The sequence below is a fragment of the Oncorhynchus mykiss genome, chromosome 21, assembly GCF_057628025.1.
Source record: "Oncorhynchus mykiss isolate SJ-2025 chromosome 21, ASM5762802v1, whole genome shotgun sequence".
Classification (NCBI taxonomy): domain Eukaryota; kingdom Metazoa; phylum Chordata; class Actinopteri; order Salmoniformes; family Salmonidae; genus Oncorhynchus; species Oncorhynchus mykiss.
Genome location: NC_143042.1, coordinates 56010001 through 56031172, shown reverse-complemented (window position 1 = coordinate 56031172; position 21172 = coordinate 56010001). Strand labels below are relative to the sequence as shown.

Here is a 21172-nt window from a genome sequence, read left to right as displayed (position 1 = left end):
TGTGGGTGCGTGTGGGTGCGTGGGTGCGCGTGTGCGCGCGTGTGTGCGTGTGGGTGCGTGGGTGCGTGGGTGCGTGGGTGTGTGTGGGTGTGGGTGCGTGGGTGTGTGTGTGCGTGGGTGTGTCTGTGTGTGTGTGTGCGTGTGTGTGTGTGTTTGGTTTTACCATCCCTGTGTGGACCAGAAGTCACAAGGACAGTAACAGAAGACAGGTGGGTCAAGTGGAGACATTTTGCTGGACCCCACAAGGAAAGGCTATTTTAAAACTTAGCGGTTAGGTTTAGGGTTACAATTAAGGTTAAGGTTTAAGGAAACTAGGATTTTAAATGAATTAATTGTTTTTGTCCCCAAAAGGATAGTAAAAACAAACGTGTGTGCGTGAGAGAGAATTATCTTGACTCAGGAAAGGTTGGTGACCACTGTTCTACAGAGTTGGACTGTTTTTATGTGTCTTTTTGTAGTGATGATACACTGTTGATTCAGCGTAGGCCTATGACTACAAACTTGTTTTGTGTGTAGAACAAATAAAATGTTAATTCATATCTCATCCGGGTCAATCAATCAATCAATTGGCAATCAATCAACGCAATAAAGACGATTTTAGCATTCAGACCATTGATTTATTCAAGTTCTTTAAACTTAATGTGGTTTAATAGATCGATAGATCGTTCTGATGGGTTCAGTAGGGTCTAGGGGTTGTTTCTGGACAGGGCCATAATGACCTCCTAGTTCAGGGGTTCAGTAGGGTCTAAGGGTTGTTTCTGGACAGGGCCATAATGACCTCCTAGTTCAGGGGTTCAGTAGGGTCTAGGGGTTGTTTCTGGACAGGGCCATAATGACCTCCTAGTTCAGGGGTTCAGTAGGGTCTAGGGGTTGTTTTTGGACAGGGCCATAATGACCTCCTAGTTCAGGGGTTCAGTTGGGTCTAGGGGTTGTTTCTGGACAGGGCCATAATGACCTCCTAGTTCAGGGGTTCAGTAGGGTCTAGGGGTTGTTTCTGGACAGGGCCATAATAACCTCCTAGTTCAGGGGAACAGTAGGGTCTAGGGGTTGTTTCTGGACAGGGCCATAATAACCTCCTAGTTCAGGGGAACAGTAGGGTGACATAAGTGGGATGTGGGGGTGGTCTAGGTCACTTACAGTGTCCCCCTATATACAGTCCTCTCGTGACTTTGCGGTTGTTCGTTGAGTTCCGGTAGGTAACCAACTGACTACAGTCTTCTTACAGCTGCGTAGTAACAGAGTCCTCCGTGCCGCAGGATTCCTCGACGACATCACACGGCTCCACCGACCCCCCTCCAACCACCCTGCCACCTCCTCCTCCCTCGAAGACGCTCTCGCTGGAGTCCAGATGGTGGAATTTAGAGTCTGCCATATTGGAAGCACAGTGCAGGGATTGGCAGGGGCAGGGAGGTGGGAGGGGCAAGGGGAGGAGATAGTCCGTCTCATTTGCTCGTCTGGAGGAATTAGGAGTGGCTCCGACTGGCTTAGTATGTCCTGCCTGGTTAAGCTGCGTCTCGCTGAGGTCATACGACCCTCGACCTCTCAGGGGGTGGAGCAAGCCGTCTGAGATGGTGACGGAGAGAGGGGATTGGCTGACGGATAGGGGAAGGAGTGGGGCTTTGCGTGAGAACAGGAAGCCGAGGCGTTTAAAGTAGTCTGGCGTCTTATTGGACGTCGTCACCGACAACCGCTGGAGACGACTCTCCATGCGAGCGAAGGATGAGGAGGTGGAGGAGGAAGGGAACGAAGGGAAGATAGAAGAAGAGGAAGGGACGGCTTCTCTCCTCACCCCGTTGCTCTTTGGTTTACCCTCCTCCTCTTCCTCTTCCCCCCATCCCTCCTCCTCCTTCTCTTCGTCCACCTCTTCCTCTCCCTCCTCCCCCCATCCCTCCTCCTCTTCCTCTTCCTCCTCCTCTCCCTCCATCTTCGTTACAGAAACCACCTCCATTCCTGAAATACTGCGGACCAAAGCGGAGACGCCATATTTAGGTTTCTTCTCCATGCTTCCTGTCGGGGTCAGAAAGGTCATGCCCATTGACCTCTTGGCTCCTCCCACCACCTGCGACCCCAGAGAAGGATCATTGGGGTCAAAGTTAGAGTCGGGCCCCCCCTCATCATTGGTTCCTCCCTCGTCTCTCAGTGTGGCGTTGCTACTGGAGGAGTGGTGGCGTCTGGGAGGCCGACGGTTACCAAGGAGATCTAAAGCCTCATAACGGAAACTGGAGATGTTCTGCTTCAACTCCTAGAGACGAGAGGAAAGGAGGGGGATAGAGAGATGGAGAGAGAGGGATGGAGAGAGAGGGATGGAGAGAGGGATAGAGAGAGATGGAGAGAGAGGGATGGAGAGATATGGAGAGGGAGGGATGAGAGAGAGAGGGATGGAGAGAGAGGGATGGAGAGAGGGATGGAGAGAGAGGGATGGAGAGATGGATAGAGAGAGATGGAGAGGGAGGGATAGCGAGAGAGGGATAGAGAGAGAGGGAGGGAGAGAGAGGGATAGAGAGAGATGGAGAGAGAGGGATAGAGAGAGGGATAGAGAGAGAGAGGGATAGAGAGAGAGGGATGGCGAGAGGGATGAGAGAGAGGGATGGAGAGAGGGATAGAGAGAGGGATGGAGAGAGAGGGATGGAGAGAGGGATAGAGAGAGATGGAGAGGGAGGGATAGCGAGAGAGGGATAGAGAGAGAGGGAGGGAGAGAGAGGGATAGAGAGAGATGGAGAGAGAGGGATAGAGAGAGGGATAGAGAGAGAGGGGGATAGAGAGAGGGATGGAGAGAGAGGGATGGAGAGAGGGATGAGAGAGAGGGATGGAGAGAGGGATAGAGAGAGGGATGGAGAGAGAGGGATGGAGAGAGGGATAGCGAGAGATGTAGAGGGAGGGATAGCGAGAGAGGGATAGAGAGAGAGGGAGGGAGAGAGAGGGATAGAGAGAGATGGAGAGAGAGGGATAGAGAGAGGGATAGAGAGAGAGAGGGATAGAGAGAGAGGGATGGCGAGAGAGGGATAGAGAGAGAGGGATGGCGAGAGAGGGTTGGAGAGAGAGAGATGAGAGAGAGGGATGGAGAGAGAGATGGAGAGAGAGGGATGAATGGAGAGAGAGATGGAGAAAGAGGGATGGAGAGAGGGATGGAGAGAGTGATGGATGAGAGAGAGGGATAGAGAGAGGGATGGAGTGAGAGGGATAGAGAGAGGGATGGAGAGAGAGATAGAGAGATAGATGGGGAGAGAGATGGAGAGAGAGGGATGGAGAGAGAGATAGAGAGATAGATGGGGAGAGAGATGGAGAGAGAGGGATGGTGAGAGGGATGGAGAGAGCGATGGATGAGAGAGAGGGATAGAGAGAGGGATGGAGAGAGAGGGATGGAGAGAGAGGGATGGAGAGAGAGGGATGAGAGAGAGGGAGAGAGAGAGAGGGATGGAAAGAGAGGGATGAGAGAGAGGGAGAGAGAGAGGGGGATGGAGAGAGGGATGGAGAGAGAGGGATGGAAAGAGAGGGATGAGAGAGAGGGAGAGAGAGAGGGATGGAGTGAGGTGGAGACAGATAGATATTACATATAGTCTTCTAAAAACTACGGTCGATGTCATTCTAATTGGCAAAACGTCCTCCTTCCACACCCACCTTAAAGTTCTCCTCTGTCAGTCCCTCGTCCGTCTTGGAACTGCGTATCATGGCCGCCACGTACCTCTTCACCAGGCTACGGATCACTTCCTGTTAACAATGACATTACTTCCTGTTAACCACAACATTGTCACCATGGACACCCCTGTCCGACACTTTTTTTTAAAGAAAATAACATTTTATGAATCCATAGGAGACTGACATGTAAACACACAGATTAATTAAATAATGCTGTCATTGAAAATTGTACACCCAAGGTAGGCTTCTGCCCCTTTAAGAGGTAGGGCAGGTTGTGGACCCTATGATGTGATTCAGGCTTCAGACCATTTAAGAGCTAGAATAGATTGTGGACCCTATGTTGTGATTCAGGCTTATGCCCCTTTAAGTGGGAGGGGTTATGTCAGTAGTCTAGTGGGAGGGGTTATGTCAGTAGTCTAGTGTGAGGGGTTATGTCTAGTGGGAGGGGTTATGACAGTAGTCTAGTGGGAGGGGTTATGTCAGTAGTCTAGTGTGAGGGGTTATGTCTAGTGGGAGGGGTTACGTCAGTAGTCTAGTGGGAGGGGTTATGTCAGTAGTCTAGTGTGAGGGGTTATGTCAGTAGTCTAGTGTGAGGGGTTATGTCAGTAGTCTAGTGGGAGGGGTTATGTCAGTAGTCTAGTGGGAGGGGTTATGTCAGTAGTCTAGTGGGAGGGGTTATGTCAGTAGTCTAGTGGGAGGGGTTATATCAGTAGTCTAGTGTGAGGGGTTATATCAGTAGTCTAGTGTGAGGGGTTATGTCAGTAGTCTAGTGGGAGGGGTTATGTCAGTAGTCTAGTGCGAGGGGTTATGTCAGTAGTCTAGTGTGAGGGGTTATGTCAGTAGTCTAGTGGGAGGGGTTATGTCGAGTGGGAGGGGTTACGTCAGTAGTCTAGTGGGAGGGGTTATGTCAGTAGTCTAGTGTGAGGGGTTATGTCAGTAGTCTAGTGTGAGGGGTTATGTCAGTAGTCTAGTGGGAGGGGTTATGTCTAGTGGGAGGGGTTACGTCAGTAGTCTAGTGTGAGGGGTTACGTCAGTAGTCTAGTGTGAGGGGTTATGTCAGTAGTCTAGTGTGAGGGGTTATGTCAGTAGTCTAGTGGGAGGGTTATGTCAGTAGTCTAGTGGGAGGGGTTACGTCAGTAGTCTAGTGTGAGGGGTTATGTCAGTAGTCTAGTGGGAGGGGTTATGTCAGTAGTCTAGTGTGAGGGGTTATGTCTAGTGGGAGGGGTTATGTCAGTAGTCTAGTGTGAGGGGTTATGTCAGTAGTCTAGTGGGAGGGGTTATGTCAGTAGTCTAGTGGGAGGGGTTATGTCTAGTGGGAGGGGTTATGTCTAGTGGGAGGGGTTATGTCAGTAGTCTAGTGTGAGGGGTTATGTCAGTAGTCTAGTGTGAGGGGTTACGTCAGTAGTCTAATGTGAGGGGTTACGTCAGTAGTCTAGTGTGAGGGGTTATGTCAGTAGTCTAGTGAGAGGGGTTATGTCTAGTGGGAGGGGTTATGTCTAGTGGGAGGGGTTACGTCAGTAGTCTAGTGTGAGGGGTTATGTCAGTAGTCTAGTGGGAGGGGTTATGTCAGTAGTCTAGTGTGAGGGGTTATATCAGTAGTCTAGTGGGAGGGGTTATATCAGTAGTCTAGTGGGAGGGGTTATGTCAGTAGTCTAGTGTGAGGGGTTATGTCAGTAGTCTAGTGGGAGGGGTTATAACAGTAGTCTAGTGGGAGGGGTTATAACAGTAGTCTAGTGGGAGGGGTTATGTCAGTAGTCTAGTGGGAGGGGTTATAACAGTAGTCTAATGGGAGGGGTTATGTCAGTAGTCTAGAGGGATGGGTTATGTCAGTAGTCTAGTGTGAGGGGTTATATCAGTAGTCTAGCGGGAGGGGTTATGTCAGTAGTCTAGTGTGAGGGGTTATGTCTAGTGGGAGGGGTTATGAGAGTAGTCTAGTGGGAGGGGTTATGTCAGTAGTCTAGTGGGAGGGGTTATGTCAGTAGTCTAGTGTGAGGGGTTATGTCAGTAGTCTAGTGTGAGGGGTTATGTCTAGTGGGAGGGGTTATGACAGTAGTCTAGTGGGAAGGGTTATGACAGTAGTCTAGTGTGAGGGGTTATGACAGTAGTCTAGTGGGAGGGGTTATGTCAGTAGTCTAGTGTGAGGGGTTATGTCTAGTTGGAGGGGTTATGACAGTAGTCTAGTGGGAGGGGTTATGTCAGTAGTCTAGTGTGAGGGGTTATGTCTAGTGGGAGGGGTTACGTCAGTAGTCTAGTGGGAGGGGTTATGTCAGTAGTCTAGTGTGAGGGGTTATGTCAGTAGTCTAGTGGGAGGGGTTATGTCAGTAGTCTAGTGGGAGGGGTTATGTCAGTAGTCTAGTGGGAGGGGTTATGTCAGTAGTCTAGTGGGAGGGGTTATGTCAGTAGTCTAGTGGGAGGGGTTATATCAGTAGTCTAGTGTGAGGGGTTATGTCAGTAGTCTAGTGGGAGGGGTTATGTCAGTAGTCTAGTGCGAGGGGTTATGTCAGTAGTCTAGTGTGAGGGGTTATGTCAGTAGTCTAGTGGGAGGGGTTATGTCTAGTGGGAGGGGTTATGTCAGTAGTCTAGTGGGAGGGGTTACGTCAGTAGTCTAGTGGGAGGGGTTATGTCAGTAGTCTAGTGTGAGGGGTTATGTCAGTAGTCTAGTGGGAGGGGTTATGTCTAGTGGGAGGGGTTACGTCAGTAGTCTAGTGTGAGGGGTTACGTCAGTAGTCTAGTGTGAGGGGTTATGTCAGTAGTCTAGTGTGAGGGGTTATGTCAGTAGTCTAGTGTGAGGGGTTATGTCAGTAGTCTAGTGTGAGGGGTTATGTCTAGTGGGAGGGGTTATGTCTAGTGGGAGGGGTTATGTCAGTAGTCTAGTGTGAGGGGTTATGTCAGTAGTCTAGTGGGAGGGGTTATGTCAGTAGTCTAGTGGGAGGGGTTATGTCTAGTGGGAGGGGTTATGTCTAGTGGGAGGGGTTATGTCAGTAGTCTAGTGTGAGGGGTTACGTCAGTAGTCTAGTGTGAGGGGTTATGTCAGTAGTCTAGTGAGAGGGGTTATGTCTAGTGGGAGGGGTTATGTCTAGTGGGAGTGGTTACGTCAGTAGTCTAGTGTGAGGGGTTATGTCAGTAGTCTAGTGGGAGGTGTTATGTCAGTAGTCTAGTGTGAGGGGTTATATCAGTAGTCTAGTGGGAGGGGTTATATCAGTAGTCTAGTGGGAGGGGTTATGTCAGTAGTCTAGTGTGAGGGGTTATGTCAGTAGTCTAGTGGGAGGGGTTATAACAGTAGTCTAGTTGGAGGGGTTATAACAGTAGTCTAGTGGGAGGGGTTATGTCAGTAGTCTAGTGGGAGGGGTTATAACAGTAGTCTAGTGGGAGGGGTTATGTCAGTAGTCTAGAGGGAGGGGTTATGTCAGTCGTCTAGTGTGAGGGGTTATATCAGTAGTCTAGCGGGAGGGGTTATGTCAGTAGTCTAGTGTGAGGGGTTATGTCTAGTGGGAGGGGTTATGTCAGTAGTCTAGTGGGAGGGGTTATGTCTAGTGGGAGGGGTTATGACAGTAGTCTAGTGGGAAGGGTTATGTCAGTAGTCTAGTGGGAGGGGTTATGTCAGTAGTCTAGTGGGAGGGGTTATGTCAGTAGTCTAGTGTGAGGGGTTATGTCTAGTGGGAGGGGTTATGACAGTAGTCTAGTGGGAGGGGTTATGTCAGTAGTCTAGTGGGAGGGGTTATGTCAGTAGTCTAGTGGGAGGGGTTATGTCAGTAGTCTAGTGTGAGGGGTTATGTCTAGTGGGAGGGGTTATGACAGTAGTCTAGTGGGAAGGGTTATGACAGTAGTCTAGTGGGAGGGGTTATGTCAGTAGTCTAGTGGGAGGGGTTATGTCAGTAGTCTAGTGGGAGGGGTTATGTCAGTAGTCTAGTGGGAGGGGTTATGTCTAGTGGGGGGTTATGTCAGTAGTCTAGTGTGAGGGGTTATATCAGTAGTCTAGTGGGAGGGGTTATGACAGTAGTCTAGTGGGAGGGGTTATGTCTAGTGGGAGGGGTTATGACAGTAGTCTAGTGGGAGGGGTTATGTCTAGTGGGAGGGGTTATGTCAGTAGTCTAATGTGAGGGGTTATGTCAGGGGAAACAGTAGGGAGCTTTGTGTTCACATTGTCCTAAAAAGAACCAATCAGACCGTGTAATTCAATCGACCCAAACTCCAACCACCTTTTGAGATGTTTGACTTCCTTTTGGAAAGTTCACAATTTCATTTGTAACAAAAATTTTCTGAAAGGGACCAAGTGTGAAAACACCCCGAGAGAGAAATACCTGATAATGCTGGTTCTGTATCAGGCTGTCTGCATGATGCTCCTGAAAAGAAATGATATACTGGTAAAGCACATTATGCACACACACACACACACACACACACACACACACACACACACACACACACACAGGCAGGCAGGCAGACAGACAGAGACACACACAGAGACACAGAAACACTTCGCCCACTCATATCAGCAGCATCAGATGGATTCTTGGTGTTATATAATTCAGCCCACATTTGGGCTGTGTCCCAAATCACCCCTCTTCCCTACGTAGTGCACTACAGTCCTCTTCCCTGCTTAGTGCACTACAGAGTCCCATGGGCCCTGGTCAGTGTATATAGGGAATAAGAGGCAGTTTGGAACTCAGCCCAGGACTGGAAATCAGGCCAGGTGTGTGTGTGTGTGCTTTAATTTGAGTGAGCAACATGAGATTATGAACAAGTAAATCTCAAGTGTTTTTTTTAATTATTTATTTCAGCTTTTATTTCTTTCATCACATTCCCAGTGGGTCAGAAGTTTACATACACGCAATTAAAATGTAGTAGCATTGCCTTTAAATTGTTTAACTTGGGTCAAATGTTTTGGGTAGCCTTCCCCAAGCTTCCCACAATAAGTTGGGTGAATTTTGGCCCATTCCTCCTGACAGAGCTGCTGTAACTGAGTCAGGTTTGTAGGCCTCCTTGCTCGCACACACTTTTTCAGTTCTGCCCACAAATGTTCGATAGGATTGAGGTCAGGGCTTTGTGATGGCCACTCCAATACCTTGACTTTGTTGTCCGAAAGCCATTTTGCCACAACTTTGGAAGTATGCTTGGGGTCATTGTCCATTTGGAAGACCCATTTGCGACCAAGCTTTAACTTCCTGACTGATGTCTTGAGATGTTGCTTCCATATACAGTGCCTTGCGAAAGTATTCGGCCCCCTTGAACTTTGCGACCTTTTGCCACATTTCAGGCTTCAAACATAAAGATATAAAACTGTATTTTTTTTGTGAAGAATCAACAACAAGTGGGACACAATCATGAAGTGGAACGACATTTATTGGATATTTCAAACTTTTTTAACAAATCAAAAACTGAAAAATTGGGCGTGCAAAATTATTCAGCCCCCTTAAGTTAATACTTTGTAGCGCCACCTTTTGCTGCGATTACAGCTGTAAGTCGCTTGGGGTATGTCTCTATCAGTTTTGCACATCGAGAGACTGACATTTTTTCCCATTCCTCCTTGCAAAACAGCTCGAGCTCAGTGAGGTTGGATGGAGAGCATTTGTGAACAGCAGTTTTCAGTTCTTTCCACAGATTCTCGATTGGATTCAGGTCTGGACTTTGACTTGGCCATTCTAACACCTGGATATGTTTATTTTTGAACCATTCCATTGTAGATTTTGCTTTATGTTTTGGATCATTGTCTTGTTGGAAGACAAATCTCCGTCCCAGTCTCAGGTCTTTTGCAGACTCCATCAGGTTTTCTTCCAGAATGGCCCTGTATTTGGCTCCATCCATCTTCTTATCAATTTTAACCATCTTCCCTGTCCCTGCTGAAGAAAAGCAGGCCCAAACCATGATGCTGCCACCACCATGTTTGACAGTGGGGATGGTGTGTTCAGGGTGATGAGCTGTGTTGCTTTTACGCCAAACATAACGTTTTGCATTGTTGCCAAAAAGTTCAATTTTGGTTTCATCTGACCAGAGCACCTTCTTCCACATGCTTGGTGTGTCTCCCAGGTGGCTTGTGGCAAACTTTAAACAACACTTTTTATGGATATCTTTAAGAAATGGCTTTCTTCTTGCCACTCTTCCATAAAGGCCAGATTTGTGCAATATACGACTGATTGTTGTCCTATGGACAGAGTCTCCCACCTCAGCTGTAGATCTCTGCAGTTCATCCAGAGTGATCATGGGCCTCTTGGCTGCATCTCATCATTAGTCATTTAGGTCAACATTGGATCATTCAGAGATCCTCACTGAACTTCTGGAGAGAGTTTACTGCACTGAAAGTAAAGGGGCTGAATAATTTTGCACGCCCAATTTTTTTGATTTTTAAAAAAAGTTTGAAATATCCAATAAATGTCGTTCCACTTCATGATTGTGTCCCACTTGTTGTTGATTCTTCACAAAAAAAATACAGTTTTATATCTTTATGTTTGAAGCCTGAAATGTGGCAAAAGGTCGCAAAGTTCAAGGGGGCTGAATACTTTCGCAAGGCATTGTATATATAGTGTTTTAACAATGTACAAATGGTTAAAGGACACAAGATGAAATAAATAAGCATAAATATGGGTTGTATTTACAACGGTGTCTATATCCACAATAAAACAAGACCTATATCGCTATAACCTGAAAGGCCATTCAGGAAGGAAAAAGACACTGCTCCAAAACCTCCGAAGAACTTGCAAGCCGAAGAACACCATCCCAACCGTGAAGCATGGGGGAGGCAGCATCATGTTGTCGGGGTGCTTTGCTGCAGGAGGGACTGGTGCACTTCACAAAATAGATGGCATCATGAGGAAGGGAAATCATGCAGATACAGTGCCTTGCGAAAGTATTCGGCCCCCTTGAACTTTGCGACCTTTTGCCACATTTCAGACTTCAAACATAAAGATATAAAACTGTATTTTTTTGTGAAGAATCAACAACAAGTGGGACACAATCATGAAGTGGAACGACATTTATTGGATATTTCAAACTTTTTTAACAAATCAAAAACTGAAAAATTGGGCGTGCAAAATTATTCAGCCCCTTTACTTTCAGAGCAGCAAGCTCTCGCCAGAAGTTCAGTGAGGATCTCTGAATGATCCAATGTTGACCTAAATGACTAATGATGATAAATACAATCCACCTGTGTGTAATCAAGTCTCCGTATAAATGCACCTGCACTGTGATAGTCTCAGAGGTCCGTCAAAAGCGCAGAGAGCATCATGAAGAACAAGGAACACACCAGGCAGGTCCGAGATACTGTTGTGAAGAAGTTTAAAGCCGGATTTGGATACAAAAAGATTTCCCAAGCTTTAAACATCCCAAGGAGCACTGTGCAAGCGATAATATTGAAATGGAAGGAGTATCAGACCACTGCAAATCTACCAAGACCTGGCCGTCCCTCTAAACTTTCAGCTCATACAAGGAGAAGACTGAACAGAGATGCAGCCAAGAGGCCCATGATCACTCTGGATGAACTGCAGAGATCTACAGCTGAGGTGGGAGACTCTGTCCATAGGACAACAATCAGTCGTATATTGCACAAATCTGGCCTTTATGGAAGAGTGGCAAGAAGAAAGCCATTTCTTAAAGATATCCATAAAAAGTGTTGTTTAAAGTTTGCCACAAGCCACCTGGGAGACACACCAAACATGTGGAAGAAGGTGCTCTGGTCAGATGAAACCAAAATTGAACTTTTTGGCAACAATGCAAAATGTTATGTTTGGCGTAAAAGCAACACAGCTGAACACACCATCCCCACTGTCAAACATGGTGGTGGCAGCATCATGGTTTGGGCCTGCTTTTCTTCAGCAGGGACAGGGAAGATGGTTAAATTGTATGGGAAGATGGATGGAGCCAAATACAGGACCATTCTGGAAGAAAACCTGATGGAGTCTGCAAAAGACCTGAGACTGGGACGGAGATTTGTCTTCCAACAAGACAATGATCCAAAACATAAAGCAAAATCTACAATGGAATGGTTCAAAAATAAACATATCCAGGTGTTAGAATGGCCAAGTCAAAGTCCAGACCTGAATCCAATCGAGAATCTGTGGAAAGAACTGAAAACTGCTGTTCACAAATGCTCTCCATCCAACCTCACTGAGCTCGAGCTGTTTTGCAAGGAGGAATGGGAAAAAATTTCAGTCTCTCGATGTGCAAAACTGATAGAGACATACCCCAAGCGACTTACAGCTGTAATCGCAGCAAAAGGTGGCGCTACAAAGTATTAACTTAAGGGGGCTGAATAATTTTGCACGCCCAATTTTTCAGTTTTTGATTTGTTAAAAAAGTTTGAAATATCCAATAAATGTCGTTCCACTTCATGATTGTGTCCCACTTGTTTTATATCTTTATGTTTGAAGCCTGAAATGTGGCAAAAGGTCGCAAAGTTCAAGGGGGCCGAATACTTTCGCAAGGCACTGTATATATAATATGACATTTGTAATGTCTTTACTGTTTTGAAACCTCTGTATGTGTAATGTTTACTGTTCATTTTTGTTGTTTTTCACTTTGTATATTCACTTTGTATGTTGTCTACCTCACTTGCTTTGGCAATGTTAACACGTTTCCCATGCCAAGAAAGCCCTTGAATTGAATTGAATTGATACTTTTGTACCTGTTTCCTCCAGCATCTTCCCAAGGTCCTTTGCTGTAGTTCTGGGATTGATTTGCATTTTTCACACCAAAATACGTTCATCTCTAGGAGACAGAACGCGTCTCCTTCCTGAGCGGTATGGCGGCTGGGTGGTCCCATGGTGTTTATACTTGCGTACTATTGTTTGTATAGATGAACGTGGTACCTTCAGGTGTTTGGAAATTGCTCCCAAGGATGAACCAGACTCCGGATCCGCCAGAGTCTCCCTCCAGTCTGCCAGAGTCTCCCTCCAGTCCGGATCCGCCAGAGTCTCCCTCCAGTCCGGATCCACCAGAGTCTCCCTCCAGTCCTGATCCTCCAGAGTCTCCCTCCAGTCCGAATCCGCCAGAGTCTCCCTCTAGTCCAGAGGCGCCACTCACTCCAGACTCGACCATCAGTTCAGTGGCGTCCTCTAGGCTGTGGTCGGCGGTGAGGGTTCCCGCTCCAGAGACATTAAGTAAGTGTGACGAGTCAGAAGTGGAGCGGGGTCTACGTCCCGAGCCAGAACCGCCACCTCGGAGTTATGCCCACCCAGACCCTCCCATATAGGCTCAGGTGTGCGGCCAGGAGTCCGCACCTTTGGGGGGGGGGGGGGGGGGGGGGGGGGTACTGGTCACACCCTGACCTTCATTAGGCTACTTGCTTTTGAGGGTTGAATTGCTATTGATAGATATACAGCTCTGTGTTATTTGATGTGTGTACTGACAATGACCAATTTTGCCGATTGGTTGTGCTCTGAGGTGAGCCGTGGCGTGTTGCTCCTGTTGTCCAGGCTGTCTCTCTGATGGTGCTGAAATTGACAGAGCATCCAACTTTATCCTTTCATCGCGTTGACTGTCTGTAGCCTGTCCATGGTTCTGAATCGATAGTTAAGTTGACTGTCTGTAGCCTGTCCATGTTTCTGAATCGATAGTTAAGTTGACTGTCTGTAGCCTGTCCATGGTTCTGAATCCATAGTTAAGTTGACTGTCTGTAGCCTGTCCATGGTTCTGAACCCATAGTTGCATTGACTGGCTGTAGCCTGTCCATGGTTCTGAATCGATAGTTAAGTTGACTGTCTGTAGCCTGTCCATGGTTCTGAACCCATAGTTGCATTGACTGGCTGTAGCCTGTCCATGGTTCTGAATCGATAGTTAAGTTGACTGTCTGTAGCCTGTCCATGGTTCTGAATCGATAGTTAAGTTGACTGTCTGTAGCCTGTCCATGGTTCTGAACCTATAGTTGCATTGACTGGCTGTAGCCTTCTGTCCATGGTTCTGAATCAATAGTTGCATTAACTGGCTGTAACCTTCTGTCCATGGTTCTGAACCCATAGTTGAATTGACTGTCTGTAGCCTGTCCATGGTTCTGAATCGATAGTTAAGTTGACTGTCTGTAGCCTGTCCATGGTTCTGAATCCATAGTTGAATTGACTGGCTGTAGCCTTCTGTCCATGGTTTTGAATCGAGAGTTGAATTGACTGTCTGTAGCCTGTCCATGGTTCTGAATCCATAGTTGAATTGACTGTCTGTAGCCTGTCCATGGTTCTGAATCCATAGTTGAATTGACTGGCTGTAGCCTTCTGTCTATGGTTTTGAATCGAGAGTTACAGTGTGTGCTGTTTTAATGAGTACGTCTTGCGTTACCAGAGTACTGCTACCAGAGTACTGCTACCAGAGTACTGCTACCAGTGTACGTCTACCAGTGTACATCTACCAGTGTACGTCTACCAGTGTACGGCTCCCAGTGTATGGCTACCAGAGTACGGCTACGTTTCAGAACAGTAGTAGGACCTATCTACCTTGTATTATTAGGGCTCTAAAGCGATTGGTTGTGACCCCTCGGGCATGGCATCCTCGGGCATGGCATGTGTGTGTGTGTGTGTGTGTGTGTGCGTGTGTGTGTGTGTGTGTGTGTGTGTGTTTTGCGTGCATGCATTTATGTGTTTGTGTTTGTATCTCCTTACCGGGAACTTTCGTAGGTTGTGGTGTTTGTCTGCGTTGTCAGCAGGGGGCGCTCCTCTCCTACAGAGTCGATGGTGAACCCACAGACAGAGGTACCACATTGACTTAGGACTGGGAACGATGTTGAAGGGAGGGGGCAGAGTACCCCCCTCGTCAAAATAACTCATCCATAACTTGGTCCGGGCAAACTTCCACTCTATATCTGCATGGTCCTGGAGGAGAGAGAGGGGGATGAGGGGAGAAGTAGGAGAGAGAGAGGGGGATGAGGGGGAGAAGTAGGTGAGAGAGAGGGGGATGAGGGGAGAATTGGGAGAGAGAGAGTGGGATGAGGGGAGAAGTAGGAGAGAGAGAGAGAGGGGGATGAGGGGGAGAAGTAGGTGAGAGAGAGGGGGATGAGGGGAGAATTGGGAGAGAGAGAGGGGGATGAGGGGAGAATTGGGAGAGAGAGAGGGGGATGAGGGGGAGTAGTAGGTGAGAGAGAGGGGGATGAGGGGAGAATTGGGAGAGAGAGAGTGGGATGAGGGGAGAAGTAGGAGAGAGAGAGAGGGGGGGATGAGGGGAGAAGTAGGAGAGAGAGAGGGGGATGAGGGGGAGAAGTAGGAGAGAGAGAGGGGGATGAGGGGAGAATTGGGAGAGAGAGAGTGGGATGAGGGGATAAGTAGGAGAGAGAGAGAGAGGGGGATGAGGGGGAGAAGTAGGAGAGAGAGAGGCGGATGAGGGGGAGAAGTAGGAGAGAGATAGGGGGAGATGTGGGAGAGAGAGAGGGGGATGAGGGGAGAAGTAGGAGAGAGAGGGGGATGAGGGGGAGATGTGGGAGAGAGAGATGGGGATGAGGGGAGAAGTAGGAGAGAGAGAGGGGATGAGGGGGAGAAGTAGGAGAGAGAGGGAGATGAGGGGAGAAGTAGGAGAGAGATAGTGGGAGATGTGGGAGAGAGAGGGGGATGAGGGGAGAAGTAGGAGAGAGAGAAGGGGATGAGGGGGAGAAGTAGGTGAGAGAGAGGGGGATGAGGGGAGAATTGGGAGAGAGAGAGTGGGATGAGGGGAGAAGTAGGAGAGAGAGAGAGAGGGGGATGAGGGGAGAAGTAGGAGAGAGAGAGGGGGATGAGGGGGAGAAGTAGGTGAGAGAGAGGGGGATGAGGGGAGAATTGGGAGAGAGAGTGGGGGATGAGGGGGAGAAGTAGGTGAGAGAGAGGGGGATGAGGGGAGAATTGGGAGAGAGAGAGTGGGATGAGGGGAGAAGTAGGAGAGAGAGAGAGGGGGGATGAGGGGAGAAGTAGGAGAGAGAGAGGGGGGATGAGGGGGAGAAGTAGGAGAGAGAGAGGGGGATGAGGGGAGAATTGGGAGAGAGAGAGTGGGACGAGGGGAGAAGTAGGAGAGAGAGAGAGAGGGGGATGAGGGGGAGAGGTAGGAGAGAGAGAGGCGGATGAGGGGGAGAAGTAGGAGAGAGATAGGGGGAGATGTGGGAGAGAGAGAGGGGGATGAGGGGGAGAAGTAGGTGAGAGAGAGGGGGATGAGGGGAGAATTGGGAGAGAGAGAGGGGGATGAGGGGGAGAAGTAGGTGAGAGAGAGGGGGATGAGGGGAGAATTGGGAGAGAGAGAGTGGGATGAGGGGAGAAGTAGGAGAGAGAGAGAGGGGGGGATGAGGGGAGATGTGGGGAGAGAGAGGGGGATGAGGGGAGAAGTAGGAGGGAGAGAGGGGATGAGGGGGAGAAGTAGGAGAGAGAGGGAGATGAGGGGAGAAGTAGGAGAAAGATAGGGGGAGATGTGGGAGAGAGAGAGGGGGATGAGGGGAGAAGTAGGAGAGAGAGAAGGGGATGAGGGGGAGAAGTAGCAGAGAGAGGGGGGGATGAGGGGGAGAAGTAGGAGAGAGAGAGGGGGATGAGGGGAGCAGTAGGAGAGAGAGGGAGATGAGGGGGATGAGGGGGAGAGAGAGAGGGGGATGAGGGGAGCAGTAGTACAATGGAACTCATCAGCACTGAGATAATATAATGGAACTCATCAGCACTGAGATAATACAATGGAACTCACTGAGATAATACAATGGAACTCATCAGCACTGAGATAATACAATGGAACTCATCAGCACTGAGATAATACAATGGAACTCACTGAGATAATACAATGGAACTCATCAGCACTGAGATAATACAATGGAACTCACTGAGATAATACAATGGAACTCATCAGCACTGAGATAATATAATGGAACTCATCAGCACCGAGATAATATAATGGAACTCATCAGCACTGAGATAATATAATGGAACTCACTAAGATAATACAATGGAACTCATCAGCACTGAGATAATACAATGGAACTCATCAGCACTGAGATAATACAATGGAACTCACTGAGATAATACAATGGAACTCATCAGCACTGAGATAATATAATGGAACTCACTGAGATAATATAATGGAACTCACTGAGATAATACAATGGAACTCACTGAGATAATACAATGGAACTCTCTCAGATAATACAATGGAACTCACTGAGATAATACAATGGAACTCACTGAGATAATATAATGGAACTCACTGAGATAATATAATGGAACTCACTGAGATAATACAATGGAACTCACTGAGATAATATAATGGAACTCTCTCAGATAATACAATGGAACTGATCAGCACTGAGATAATACAATGGAACTCTCTCAGATAATATAATGGAACTCATCAGCACTGATATAATACAATGGAACTCATCAGCACTGAGATAATATAATGGAACTCTCTCAGATAATATAATGGAACTCATCAGCACTGATATAATACAATGGAACTCTCTCAGATAATATAATGGAACTCATCAGCACTGATATAATACAATGGAACTCTCTCAGATAATATAATGGAACTCATCAGCACTGATATAATACAATGGAACTCTCTCAGATAATATAATGGAACTCATCAGCACTGATATAATATAATGGAACTCACTGAGATAATATAATGGAACTCACTGAGATAATATAATGGAACTCACTGAGATAATATAATGGAACTCACTGAGATAATATAATGGAACTCACTGAGATAATATAATGGAACTCACTGAGATAATATAATGGAACTCACTGAGATAATATAATGGAACTCACTGAGATAATATAATGGAACTCACTGAGATAATATAATGGAACTCACTGAGATAATACAATGGAACTCATCAGCACTGAGATAATACAATGGAACTCACTGAGATAATACAGTGGAACTCACTGAGATAATATAATGGAACTCACTGAGATAATATAATGGAACTCACTGAGATAATATAATGGAACTCACTGAGATAATATAATGGAACTCACTGAGATAATACAATGGAACTCTCTCAGATAATTTAATGGAACTCATCAGCACTGAGATAATATAATGGAACTCATCAGCACTGAGATAATATAATGGAACTCACTGAGATAATACAATGGAACTCTCTCAGATAATACAATGGAACTCATCAGCACTGAGATAATATAATGGAACTCATCAGCACTGAGATAATATAATGGAACTCACTGAGATAATACAATGGAACTCTCTCAGATAATACAATGGAACTCATCAGCACTGAGATAATATAATGGAACTCATCAGCACTGAGATAATACAATGGAATTCATCAGCACTGAGATAATACAATGGAACTCATCAGCACTGAGATAATGTAATGGAACTCACTGAGATAATACAATGGAACTCATCAGCACTGAGATAATATAATTGAACTCATCAGCACTGAGATAATACAATGGAATTCATCAGCACTGAGATAATACAATGGAACTCATCAGCACTGAGATAATATAATGGAACTCACTGAGATAATACAATGGAACTCATCAGCGCTGAGATAATATAATGGAACTCATCAGCACTGAGATAATGTAATGGAACTCACTGAGATAATACAATGGAACTCATCAGCGCTGAGATAATACAATGGAACTCATCAGCACTGAGATAATACAATGGAACTCACTGAGATAATATAATGGAACTCATCAGCACTGAGATAATATAATGGAACTCATCAGCACTGAGATAATATAATGGAACTCATCAGCACTGAGATAATATAATGGAACTCATCAGCACTGAGATAATATAATGGAACTCATAAGCACTGAGATAATACAATGGAACTCATCAGCACTGATATAATACAATGGAACTCATCAGCACTGAGATAATATAATGGAACTCATCAGCACTGAGATAATATAATGGAACTCATCAGCACTGAGATAATATAATGGAACTCACTGAGATAATACAATGGAACTCATCAGCACTGAGATAATATAATGGAACTCATCAGCACTGATATAATACAATGGAACTCATCAGCACTGAGATAATATAATGGAACTCACTGAGATAATACAATGGAACTCATCAGCACTGAGATAATATAATGGAACTCATCAGCACTGATATAATACAATGGAACTCATCAGCACTGAGATAATATAATGGAACTCATCAGCACTGAGATAATATAATGGAACTCATCAGCACTGAGATAATATAATGGAACTCATCAGCACTGAGATAATATAGTGGAACTCATCAGCACTGAGATAATACAATGGAATTCATCAGCACTGAGATAATATAATGGAACTCACTGAGATAATACAATGGAACTCATCAGCACTGAGATAATATAATGGAACTCACTGAGATAATACAATGGAACTCATCAGCACTGAGATAATACAATGGAACTCACTGAGATAATATAATGGAACTCACTGATATAATACAATCGAACTCTGTCAGATAATATAATGGAACTCATCAGCACTGAGATAATATAATGGAACTCACTGATATAATACAATGGAACTCACTGAGATAATACAATGGAACTCATCAGCACTGAGGTAATATAATGGAACTCACTGAGATAATACAATGGAACTCATCAGCACTGAGATAATATAATGGAACTTATCAGCACTGAGACAATACAATGGAACTCATCAGCACTGAGATAATATAATGGAACTCACTGAGATAATATAATGGAACTCACTGAGATAATACAATGGAACTCACTGAGATAATACAATGGAACTCTCTCAGATAATATAATGGAACTCATCAGCACTGAGATAATATAATGGAACTCACTGAGATAATACAATGGAACTCACTGAGATAATACAATGGAACTCATCAGCACTGATATAATACAATCGAACTCTCTCAGATAATATAATGGAACTCATCAGCACTGAGATAATATAATGGAACTCACTGATATAATACAATGGAACTCACTGAGATAATACAATGGAACTCATCAGCACTGAGGTAATATAATGGAACTCACTGAGATAATACAATGGAACTCATCAGCACTGAGATAATATAATGGAACTTATCAGCACTGAGATAATATAATGGAACTCATCAGCACTGAGATAATATAATGGAACTTATCAGCACTGAGACAATACAATGGAACTCATCAGCACTGAGATAATATAATGGAACTCACTGAGATAATATAATGGAACTCACTGAGATAATACAATGGAACTCACTGAGATAATACAATGGAACTCTCTCAGATAATATAATGGAACTCATCAGCACTGAGATAATACAATGGAACTCTCTCAGATAATATAATGGAACTCATCAGCACTGAGATAATATAATGGAACTCACTGAGATAATACAATGGAACTCACTGAGATAATACAATGGAACTCACTGAGATAATACAATGGAACTCATCAGCACTGATATAATACAATCGAACTCTCTCAGATAATATAATGGAACTCATCAGCACTGAGATAATATAATGGAACTCACTGATATAATACAATGGAACTCACTGAGATAATACAATGGAACTCATCAGCACTGAGATAATATAATGGAACTCATCAGCACTGAGATAATATAATGGAACTCATCAGCACTGAGATAATACAATGGAACTCATCAGCACTGAGGTAATATAATGGAACTCACTGAGATAATACAATGGAACTCATCAGCACTGAGATAATATAATGGAACTTATCAGCACTGAGATAATATAATGGAACTCATCAGCACTGAGATAATATAATGGAACTCATCAGCACTGAGATAATATAATGGAACTCATCAGCACTGAGATAATATAATGGAACTCATCAGCACTGAGATAATATAATGGAACTCATCAGCACTGAGATAATATAATGGAACTCATCAGCACTGAGATAATATAATGGAACTCATCAGCACTGAGATAATATAATGGAACTCATCAGCACTGATATAATGTAATGGAACTCATCAGCACTGAGATAATATAATGGAACTCATCAGCACTGAGATAATACAATGGAACTCACTGAGATAATATAATGGACCTCATCAGCACTGAGATAATATAATGGAACTCATCAGCACTGAGATAATATAATGAAACTTCAATGGAGAATTATTAGATGTTTAATAGCAGCACTACACACAGCTATGAGTTGATAGTTGTTCCTGATGGCTATTAATCAGTCAGTCAATCAATCAATCAATCAATCAATATATATATATATTAACGGTAGTACTACTCACAGCGATGAGTTGGTAGGAGTTGTTCATCATGGCGATCAACATGTTGAGCAGAACCACCAGAGAGATGACGTTATAGGTTCCGAACATGGTGGCCCCCACAAACTCAGTGAACTCATGACGAGCTTTAACGTTAGTCACATAGAGGTTTAACAGGCCAAAGACGGACCAGAACAGAGACTGGAGAGTCTCAAACAACCTGGAGAAGGAGAGAGAGAGAGAGAGAGAGAGAGAGAGAGAGAGAGAGAGAGAGAGAGGGAGAGAGAGAGAGAAAGAGAGAGAGAGAAAGAGTTAGAGAGAGAAAGAAAGAGAGAGATGAGAGACTGATCAGGCCAAAAATAGACAAGACTACCTGGAGAGG

At 45.4% G+C, this 21172-nt stretch overlaps 1 protein-coding gene across 1 annotated transcript in view; it reads right to left on the bottom strand.

The window, feature by feature from the left end:
* Window positions 1-606: 606 nt before the first annotated feature.
* LOC110531293 (short transient receptor potential channel 5) overlaps window positions 607-21172 on the bottom strand; it is a 51188-nt gene continuing 30622 nt past the window's right edge. The window contains exons 13-17 of the mRNA XM_090214937.1: window positions 20815-21010; window positions 14217-14426; window positions 7938-7979; window positions 3619-3708; window positions 607-2242 (exon numbers count right to left, since the gene is read on the bottom strand). Coding sequence (XP_090071063.1) covers window positions 1220-2242; window positions 3619-3708; window positions 7938-7979; window positions 14217-14426; window positions 20815-21010 — 1561 coding nt within the window. The 3' untranslated portion in view covers window positions 607-1219. The remainder of the gene's footprint in view (window positions 2243-3618; window positions 3709-7937; window positions 7980-14216; window positions 14427-20814; window positions 21011-21172) is intronic.